This window comes from Pteropus medius, unplaced genomic scaffold, assembly GCF_902729225.1.
Source record: "Pteropus medius unplaced genomic scaffold, Ma_sr-lr_union100, whole genome shotgun sequence".
Lineage (NCBI taxonomy): Eukaryota > Metazoa > Chordata > Mammalia > Chiroptera > Pteropodidae > Pteropus > Pteropus medius.
This window is the reverse complement of record NW_024349798.1, coordinates 1,077,366-1,087,678: the sequence shown is the minus strand read 5'-3', so window position 1 is coordinate 1,087,678 and position 10,313 is coordinate 1,077,366. Positions and strand designations below refer to the sequence as shown.

The following is a 10,313-nucleotide window of genomic DNA, read 5'->3' as shown; positions in this document are numbered from 1 at the left end:
TTCCATGGAATTGATTGTTTAAGAGAAAGGAATTGTTATAAAAAGCATGAATTTGTTTCTGAATGTTAGTATTACTTTATAAAATTATATGTACATAACTGTTATCTTTGTCTAATTGGAAAGAAATGTTTTAGGACTTGGACCCAGAGACCTAAGAATTATTTCCAAAGTGACTTTATATTGCTGAATCTACCCAGTCACTCTAATGCTTCCCCTGAACTTTAACTGACCCCTTATGTTCATGGAAACCCAGGATGGAAACCTCCCCCACCTTGGAGTGCCCTTTTTCGAGGATAGTATCGGCAGTGCAGAAACTATGAGAAGGTGGTAGCTTCCTAAGGAAAGAACTACAGCTCTGAGAGAGCTAAGTGAGGACACCAGTAGAGGTGGGGAGGAATGAGGCTGGGGTAATAGGCAGAATCCTTGACTCAAAAAGGCTAAACTTCGAGAGTCAGGTGGGTTCTGGGAAAGAATAAAGATAATGGCCCAGGCCACCTATGTACAGTGAGTGGGGTTAAGGTCAAGAGAGTGAGGTGACAGCCTTTTGGTGAAAAGGTGCTGTCTCAAGGGGAGGGGAATACAACGGAACAGAGGGCTGGAGAGTGGAACACCTGGGGTTTTGGCACTAAGCCAGATGAGGCTGCAGCCTCAGAACTCCAGTTTGGGTAAACACGGTTATCTTTAAAAACAGAGTTGGTACAAGCCAAAATCTTATCTCTTTTTGATAAATAATGAGGAAAAGCCCAAGACACCTACGCCTCTCTTTCCCTCATCCTCCCATTTTTCCCCAGATAGATGTCCTACAGATAAGCAAGAATGAGATCTCCACATCAGTACCCAGAGTTAGGGGGAGGGTCCCAGCAGCAGACACGCACATACACGCTAGCTTTAGCCATGTCTTTTTTTTTATTGAGCCATGTGAATGGGATTAATGGTAAGGGGGTCCACACCCCCCCACTGCAGTGTCCCTGCCTGGGAGGAGACTGAGGCTCAGCAGCTGCTGCAGTCACTGGGGTAGACATCCCAGTGCAGGCTGATGGCATTGATGAAGAAGCCAGCTCGGCCGCTGATGAACCGTAGCACAGTGTTGGGGTACAAAGGAACAGCATTGAAACTCGTGCCTGTGTCTTTCCCAAAAGGCAGGTAGCGGCCCTTGTCAGTCACGAAGACCAGCTTCCTCACATAGTACTTGTACTTTCCAGACACCTGGATCACTGATTCCCCAGGGTGCAGAAAGATCTCCTCCAGGTCGCCCCAGGTGCCGCCCACATAGTCACTCCATACCTTGCCATAGCGCACCTGGAGACTGGGGACAGGGTGAGGAGAGAAGGAAGGGAGACACTGAGTAGGGTGATCAGAACTCGGGACCTGGCCTATATGCTGAGACCTTCAAACTGGTGACAGGTGACAAGTCTGCCAGTCTGACAGTATGTGAGGATTGGGTGAGCCCATGGAGATCATACAGGGAACTTCAACTCCTCGTTTTGACGACAAACAGGCTCACAGAGGGAAAATGGCTTGCCCGGAGTCACCCAGACAGTAAGTATCAGAGCTTGAATTTGAAGTCTAGACCCCCATTGTGCCCCCACCCCCTACCTGAAAGAAGCAAAGGGATTTTTCAAACACGTGAAAGGCTCTCATGAGAGAAAGGACTTGACCGTGCCATCCAGGATGCAGATCCAGGATCAGAAGGGTACGCGTTCTGGGAGAGGCATCAAGCAAAGATGGAGGGTGCCAGAGGGGATTTAAACCTCAGATTGGGGCTAAACTAGACAGCTTCCAGGCCCCTGAGAGTTGATGGTACACGATTCACCCAAGGCCACGTGTGTTTGGGTTGTAGGGGTTTCAGCAGCACAGGTCTTGAATCCAAGTCCTCCAACAACTTTCACATCACATGTTATCCCTGGGACTCATTGACTGAAACAGGCATGACCCAAAGTGAGAACTTGCCAATTTAGTAAGATCTTAGAGGGCCCCCAAACCACAGAAACTCAAAAAATCTTACCCTACAATGTAGTATCTGTTGACTCGGACACGGATGGCAGTGATGGGGCCATCCAGCTGGTTGCCAGAATGAGAGAATCGCTTTCCTCCGCTACCTCCATACTCTCCATTGTAGGAGGAGGACCTAGCCTGAACTGGAGGGGAAAGTAGGAGTTGGAGGGAGAAATTCCCTGAGAGCTAAGTTCCTTCCCAAAACCCCTATTCCTCCCACAACTCAGTTCCCACCACCCAAGCCTGCCTCCGGAAGCTGCAGCCCCCCTGGTACTGGGTTCCTGGCCTCTCACTTACTGGCATTGACAGAGGCTGATGCGCAAAGAAGGGCAAGAAGAGCAATGGTCAACATTTTGAGGCTGGAATGAGAAGAAAGGAGAAAGTGAAGATTTACCCTTTTTCCTCTGGACTTCATTTACAAAGCATCCTTGACCTCAGGTTGAGACTCAGGCTTCTTGGTCCTTTAACGGAGACCTAGCTGACCCAATCTTGGGCTTAGAAAGGATGGTCCATAGTCTCTAGGACTGTTCCTCCCAGATACAATCTGTGGCCGTAGCCCCTCTGCTTTTCTCTGGTCTGGCTGTAGCCAACCTACCTCGTCTATCCCAAGCCAGAAGATCAATCTTAACCTCTATCTGGATTAAGCTGTGTCAAGCCCTGTTCCCTCCTGGCACAAAGTAGAAAAGGAGTTTTCTAAAGAAAAAGAAGACGACTCCAAATCATTGAGGTGGTCGAGTTTACCAAACCAGGAGTTTAAGAAAACCTAACTGAAGTCCTCCTGTGGTAGACTGGCCTGGCTTAGGGGCATCTGGAGCAAAATTTAAATTCCTGGCTTCACTCTTGTCTCAGAAGGAAAGGAGTATTTTAGAAGCGTGTCTCTGTGTCACCTGGGGAGTGACGGTAGTGATAGAGGAGTCTGTGCCGACACCAGTGTCCAAGTAGTTCTGGTGGAGGTGGGATAGGCCGAGAAGTTGCAGAAGTTGAGACCAGCTCAAGATATTAGATCCCAGTGCCTGGTCTGTTATGATTCTTTCTCCACTAACACAAATCTGGCCATATCTCTTCTCATGAGTATCCCAGTTGTCCCCTAGTTCTCCATCTGAGACCCAGATATCAATGCACCTCTGACTAGCTCAGATCCAGATGCCTCAGTTGACTGACACCCGGGTTTCCCCATACACTCACTCCAGGCAGGCTCTTCTCCAGCTCAGCTTGAATTCTCCCTAAATCAAACACAGGCATCCCTGTTACCCTTTAGCCCAGGCCTCTGTCATCCCTCACCTGGCAGTTTCAGGTACCAAGTAACACCCCAGAAACTTCCAGAACTTTTATACCAGGTCCTAGTGCTCCCCCTGCTCTTTATCGTGTGAACCTCACCTCCTGAACAAACATGATTAACCTCTTAGAGTCAGTTGTCAGGCAGGGTCTGGAACATCTTATCCTGCCCACCCCTCCACCAACAGTTACAGGTGGCAGGGTGGGGTCCACTCTTGGCCAAGGCCCAGATCTCAAGAGGGGCAGAATAAACTTGAGCAAGTGTCACCAACCGAAGAGCCAATAGCTTTGGGTGGACAAAGTTACTAATCACCTTTAGGTGTGGTCTAAGGTTCTCCCTCCTCTCTTGAGTGTTTGCAGGTGCTATCATCTGCAACCTGTCATCTTGCAGAATTACATGTGAAATATCAGTTCTAGAAAGGGATTACGCTGCTCACGCCTTATAGTTAGGAGTGCCTACTATTTGCCAAACGCTTTTTTTTTTTTATCTCTCCTCTGATATTTTATATAAAAAGATCCAAACATCTAGAAAAGTTGGAAGAATTGTACAGTGAACACCCATACACACACCATGTAGATTCTACCATGGTTATATTTTGCTGTTCTTGTTTTTCTTTCATCTATCCATCCTCAATCTGTCAGACCCTTCATAAACCTTTTCTCTCTGAGAAGGGTGACTTGGGGCTGCAGGTGGACATTGAACACCTGCAGATCCCCTTCAGGAACACTCAGTCCAGCAAGTAAGTGGGAAGCTGAGAGACCAACAGTAAACGGGTTCTCCTCTGGGGACAGTTCTGGGCTCAGGGCTCTCAGGACTCCTGGGCACCATGGCTGAATCCTTCTGGGGCCTGTAGCCCGCACAGGACAATTGCTCCTTCCCATAGGTCTGAAACCTCTCCAGAATTAATGTCATCGATTTTTTTCTCTTTGCAGGTCCTTCTCTTCCAGGACTGATTCCTCTCCACCTAAAATTTCTGGAATTGATTCCTGAGTCCTACTGATGCAGGACAGGGCAAATTCCCCCGAGTGGGCCTGCACCGAAAGAGTTCTTGACTGAGACAAGAAAAAATTTAAGCACACGCCAGAGTTAGAGTCAAAAGGAAAGTTTATTAGAGAAGGGGTAAGGCTCCATAGACAGAGCATAGTCTCCTCTCAAAGGTGGAAATTGAGAGAACCTGAGAATCAGAGGGACAGAGAGAGAGAGAAGACAGAGAAAAAGGCACTGAGAGAGACCCCGAGTGTTCCAGGAATCATTTATTTATAATTCTTAGTGTCTATGAATTACGGTTTAAAGACTTTGTTTGCCCACTTTCCTTTGACGGTGTGGGCACGTGGTGTGAAGGGATAAGAGCGTGTAGCGTGACAGGCCTGCTGCAATTCCCAGCCTTCCTTCCACAGGTTCCCCATGGCAATGAATGATTTTATTTTGTGTAGGACTCAACTTAAAGATTCTGTTTTCTTGTTTTCCCTCATGATGTGGGAAAATGGTTTGTTAGTGATCCCGGCCAAAATCTTCCTTCGATCTGTGGTCTTCCATGTGGTCTGGCGGTGGGGCTGATCAGCATGTTGCAGTCTCTGAATATAGCTTGATTTACCTTTTAGTTCTCTTGCCTCTTCCCTACATTACTACTGTGTGATCCCGCCAGGGCTGGCCCTCTGACCTTCTGAGTCAGCAGGTCCTTCCAAGCTGAGAGGATGGAGCTCAGGGAAGGGCTGAACTCATTAGCCTCAGTTATTAACGACCACTGACCAGGCATTCGGAGTACCCACCTCCTGACAGGCTCAACACCTGGGACTGAGGACGCCTCCTAGGAAACAAAAGGAACTCCACCCTGAGAAGCCGGAAATAGGGTGGGGCTCCTGGCAGGGAGATTCCAGGAGCAAGAAGGACAACCAAGGATACATTGTCTGAGCTCCCTTCTCCAACCTTATCCAAGTCCAAAACAGACATGTCCTGGTGACATGACTTTTACTTCCTTCCAGCCATTCTGTTCTGTATGCCCTTGTCCTCTCTGTTTGCCTTCCTTTCCTGATCCTCTCTTGTTAAACAAAAAACTTGACTTTCACGGATGAAAGCCTTTTTAAATGAAAGGCTTTATTGAGCCTTATGCTACCCGGAAAAGGACCAGGTCTGGGGGCATGAAGTCTAAACCACCAGCATCAGGGCTAGGTGGAAAAGACGACACACGTCTGCTGTCCTGGAGTTGAAGCGCTCTTTTATACATTACATTTTGGGGAAGGAAGATGTAAGTTATTTTGAAAGAATTTACATTAGCTACAGATAAGGGAGGTGGGAAAAGATGAAGGGGGGCCGTTCTAGGATAGAAGCACAGTCTGTAAGAAAGAACTATTTATCATTCTTTATTAGTTACAGGCAACAGTTCTAAAAGTTCATGCTGTTAGGTCCAGGAGGCCCCTATCCCTTATCCCCTGTAGAGTGGGAACCAGACTCCTCCCTTACCTTTGTTTGGGAACCGGACCTTGCATCCGGGTTGGCAATTACACGCTCACCTCCAGTTTCACTGGAATCTCCTCCCTTCCCCGCCAATTTACCCACCTGAAATATTCCCACCAAAAAAGCCTGCCTCGAGCCCCATATAAGTTTCAAGTCCCCTCGCATTCGGGGCTGATGTCATCTTTGGCTGAGCTCGGCTTTCACTTTACTAAAATAAATCTTTCTTAACCCTTTGGGCCTTGTGCATTCCTCCTTTGGAGATCCTAACACATGCATATTCAGAATGTGGTGGAGTCTACCGGGTCCGCTAATAGAGGCCTGGAAGTTGATTCAAAGCTCTAACAGTCTTTTGTTAACTGGCCCAGAGCTATTAACTCATTAATTATTCTTGTGTTTCTCTCACTCTCCCACAGTCGTAATTTAATTTAGAACATCTCAAAGTTTTTCTCTTGTCACTCTTTCCCTTTATGTATTGATCTTCTCTCACATCCCCTGTGCTGAGTTCTTTTCTTCGTAATCCCTTTCTTCACATCTTTTTTCTCTTTGCCTCTTCTCTTCTTCGTTTCTCCACCTCTTCCAAGCCCTCTCTTTCCTCTGTCTCCTCTCTCATTATTATCCATCTCACCTCTTCCTTTTTAGAAGCGTATCACACAGTATGTGATCAAACACAGGAAATTAATGATGGCAGGTCAGAGAGATCTGGGGTGAACCCTGTGGGAGATGTGTCTCCATGAATGACACATCTGGAATCCTCAGAATGCTGGCTCCACACTTGTCATGAGTTCACTCTGATACATTGACTCTACCTACGCAGAGATCCAGACTCCCCTCCAGGCCTGCAGACTCCCTGGGTTCCCCACAGCAAGTCCTCAAGTCTCTAGAGTGCAAGAGATGCCTTTCCTGTGGTGGAAGGAGTCTCAGGGTTCATCCTCTGTCAGGGACAAGGAAGACCACTGTGTAGTTAATGCTGATACAGGTAGGGTTTGCTCTGATGCAGTGCCTGTAGAGCCCAAAGGAAGAAGGCGAAGGCAGCGGGACACCATCCCCACCTCTGCTTCTACCTCATCAGCTTCTGTTTGATCTGTTTCATATCTAACGCATATGCCAGCTGTGAGCCTACCTGCCCCTTTAAGTCCAAGTGAAGTTGCCTTATACCTCACCCCACCCCCAGTCATACAGGCAGCGAAAGTTCAAATCCTTTCAAAGCATTCTGCTATTGACAGCTTCCTGCTGTCTCAACCCCTGTCATCGTCTCCTCTGCCTCCTTGGCAAAGCAACTCACTCAACACATGTCTATGGAGCACTTCTATGTTGGAGGCACCATTCTACGTGCTGGAAAGATAGCAAGGAAGAAGACAGTCAAATCCTACCCTCCAGGAGCTTTCACTCCAGTGCGGGGAGTCAGACGAATGGAAAGCTACATTACTGCATGATATATGCTATGAAGAAATAAAAAAAGCAGAGTGAGGCATGAAGAGAGATGGGGATAATGTAGGGAAGAGGCAAGAGAATTAAAATGTTAATCAAGCTACATTCAGAGATGCAATATGCTGATCAGCCCTGCAGCCAGGCTGGGAGGACACCTGCAGAACTAAGGAAGATTTCTGCTGGGATCGCCAGCCACCCATTCCCCACACCTGTGGAAGGAGAACCAGGCAGAACAGAGTCTTTAAGTGGCTACCCTATAGAAATAAAATTGTTCATTCCCTATGGCTAAAAGCATGGGGAACCTATGGATTTGAGGCTGGGAACTGCCAACAGGCCTTCAGGCTACAGACTCTTCCTTTTCTTCTTCCTCACTGTGTGTACATATCAAAGGAAATGAGAACTACAGAATGATATATAAACTGAATTCCCTGAACACTCAGAGTTCCTCTCTGTCTCTGAGAGGAGACCACACTGTCTGTGGAGTGTCATGCCTTTTCTAATAAACTTTCCTTTTGACTCTAATTTTGGCTTGTGTGTTGAATTCTTTCTACACTCTTCTTCGAAACACCCTCTTCTCTTGGTGCAGGGTTTGGTCTCTCCCTGCCCCAACCTGGGAAAATTTTCCCTGTCCTGCATCTGGGAGGCTGTTGTCTACTGGGAGTTCCTCTGCTCAGATAAACATTTGCAAAGAGACCTGACTAAAGTGATAAAAAGAAATATAGATAATTTGGGTGAAGAGTGGGCCAGGCAGAGCAAACAACAAGCACCAAAGCTCTAAGCAGGAAGTGTGTGGGATGAAGTTAGAAAAAGCAGGGAGGGCAGGGTGGCTGGTGGTGAGTGAGGGAGGCTGGCGGGAGGTGAGATCTGGGCAGCAGCCAGGGGGCAGATGGTGCGGGGCCTGGGAGGCCATGATCACGTGTTCAGATTCAGAGAGTGAAGGGAGCCATTGAAGGGTTTTGCCTCTTAAAAAGGTAACTTGTTCTGGATTTTGATAACAGGAGAATGGACTCGAGGATGGGAGAGAGTGGAGACGAGAAGCCATAGCAGGAGCGGCGTAGACCCCCCCAATTTCAGTGGGTCCTTCTCTCCTGCCCTCCTGGACTGCGTGAGAGCTATTCCCTCTCTCAAACAAAGAAGCTCTGTCCTCTTCCTAAAGTCTTGGTGCGAATTCGGACCCAGCCCCCATTGAGAATCTGCCCCTTTGCCCTCAACAGGGATTTTTCAAAAAACATTTCCAAATAATGACATGTGTGTTTCCTGTTAAGGAAAAAATCCTCTACCTCCTCCCTTACACATTGGGCCTCCAGGTGGTTTCATTTGAACAAAGGGTTTTACCACAAGAAAAATTTGAACATTGCTTTTCTCTTCACCCTTCACTGTTCCAATGAGTAGTCTAGCAAGCAGAAGTGACTTGACTAAGTTGCAAAGAGGGTCCCTCCACTCCCTACCCTCTTGTCCCCTACAGTTCGCTCATACTACTCCAGCTGCCTGAAATGCTCTCCTTCTGCCCAGCTGGCATCTTCTACTCTCGAGTCATTCAGCCCAGACCATGACCACCAGCAGCATCCCCCTGCACCCATCACCAAGCTTTCTCTCACAGGCTCCTCAGGGCTTTTCTTTTCCCAAACAGAATTCCTCTTTCCTTTCTCTGGTCTCCAGCTGTGCTTCCTAGGTCACTAGTCCAGTTCTAATTACACTGCACTATAATTTATCAGTTTACAATGGAAGCCTCCTCTACTAAACCCAAGCACATTCTAAGGCAGGAACTCTCTTAACCAACTCTGAATTCCCAGTGCCTGCATCTCACTTGGCACAAAGCAAGTGCCTCATAAATGACTGTCAAATGCCCAGGCTGTAGTGAGACTTCTATTAAATGTTCCTCCTTTGTCTTTTCACACATCTGTGTCTCTCTTCTTGCAGGGTTGCATTTAGGTTTTCTTTAGTTTCTTATTTACGATTCCTCTGGAGAAACTCTGTATTCAGAAGAACGTTGGACATAAAGACAGAATTCCAGGTTGAGGCCCTCCATCCGATACCTCTTAGCTGTGTGAACTTACAGAAGTCACTTCTTTCTTTGGAGCCTATAATATTTCTGCATTTGTAAAATGAGGGGGAAAAGTTTCAAGATCAATCAAAATCCTCAAGGACAGTGTTTTTCAACCTGCAGGTTGAAAAACTTATTTGTGTCCACTTATTTGTGGACCACGAAATTAATTTAACAGCTCAAGACCAGGATACTTTAAAAGAGGAATAGAAAATAATACTTTAGGAATAGAAAAAAATACTTTAAAAGAGGAATAGAAAATAAGAGAGTATTACATGTAACGAGGCTAAATATTGTTTCAGTTAAATACACTGTGTTTACTGGCTCACAATATAAAATGTTATTTCCTGTTGTGAATCGCAGTTTAAAAACACAAAAACCTTGAAAATAATGAGAACTTTACTATTTTCTAAGAGTAAGTTTCTTTATATACCAACACTCAGTTCAAAACTGTCAGGCTGGGACGTGGTTCCATAGTGTAGCAGTTAGCACGTCTGCTTTACACGCAGAAGGTCCTGGGTTCACACACCAGTGGAGTCCATGGTCTATGGCCATGCCACCCTGAACAAACCCAACGTCTGATCTGGGAAGCTAAGCAGGGTCAGGCCTGGTTAGTACTTGGATGGGAGACCACCTAGGAAGACCAGGCGCTGTAGGCATAAATAATAATAAATAATTAAAATAAATAAATAAAAATAAAAACAAAACCGCCAGGCTGAAAGTGGCCAGGACACCTCTAGGGCAGTAGTTAGAGTGGCTCCAGAGATCCAGACTCTTGGTAGATAAGTGTACATTGTTAATCATTTTTAAAAATTGAGATATAACTAACATCGTATTAGTTTCTGGTATACAACATAATGATTCAATATATATATATACTACACAGTGAGTTAATCATTTCTGAAAGCAGAAACCTATAGTAGTGCATTAAGAACTCACAGACAGAATGTTGTATTGCAGAGAGACGTGGGCTGAAAGCCTGGTTCCAGCCTTTCCTTGCTTCATGACCTACTGACCTTCAGTTTCATCATCTGTAAACTGGGGGTAATAAGACCAACCAATTTTTGTCAACTCCATAGCACAGACCAGGCACATGGTAGGTACTGAGTAAATGTT

General features: G+C 46.4%; 1 protein-coding gene and 1 pseudogene across 1 annotated transcript; one reads left to right on the top strand and one right to left on the bottom strand.

The window, feature by feature from the left end:
- Positions 1–920: 920 nt before the first annotated feature.
- ZG16 (zymogen granule protein 16) lies at positions 921–3,287 on the bottom strand. The gene is made up of 4 exons (XM_039885598.1): positions 3,181–3,287; positions 2,293–2,354; positions 2,006–2,138; positions 921–1,306 (listed from the first exon to the last, which is right to left on the bottom strand). Exons 2-4 carry the CDS (start codon positions 2,345–2,347, stop codon positions 991–993), a joined length of 504 nt encoding a protein of 167 aa, XP_039741532.1. The 5' UTR covers positions 2,348–2,354; positions 3,181–3,287; the 3' UTR covers positions 921–990.
- Positions 3,288–9,740: 6,453 nt separating this feature from the next.
- LOC120620663 (uncharacterized) lies at positions 9,741–9,856 on the top strand (annotated as a pseudogene).
- Positions 9,857–10,313: the final 457 nt, after the last annotated feature.

Excerpts from the sequence above, each read along its gene's own strand:
- ZG16 (XM_039885598.1), bottom strand. The coding sequence starts at position 2,347 with ATGTTGACCATTGCTCTTCTTGCCCTTCTTTGCGCATCAGCCTCTGTC. Across the intron at positions 2,139-2,292 it reads ATCAGCCTCTGTCAATGCCA|TTCAGGCTAGGTCCTCCTCC; the intron begins GTAAGTGAGAGG and ends TTTCCCCTCCAG. Across the intron at positions 1,307-2,005 it reads AACAGATACTACATTGTAGG|TCTCCAGGTGCGCTATGGCA; the intron begins GTAAGATTTTTT and ends CCCTGTCCCCAG.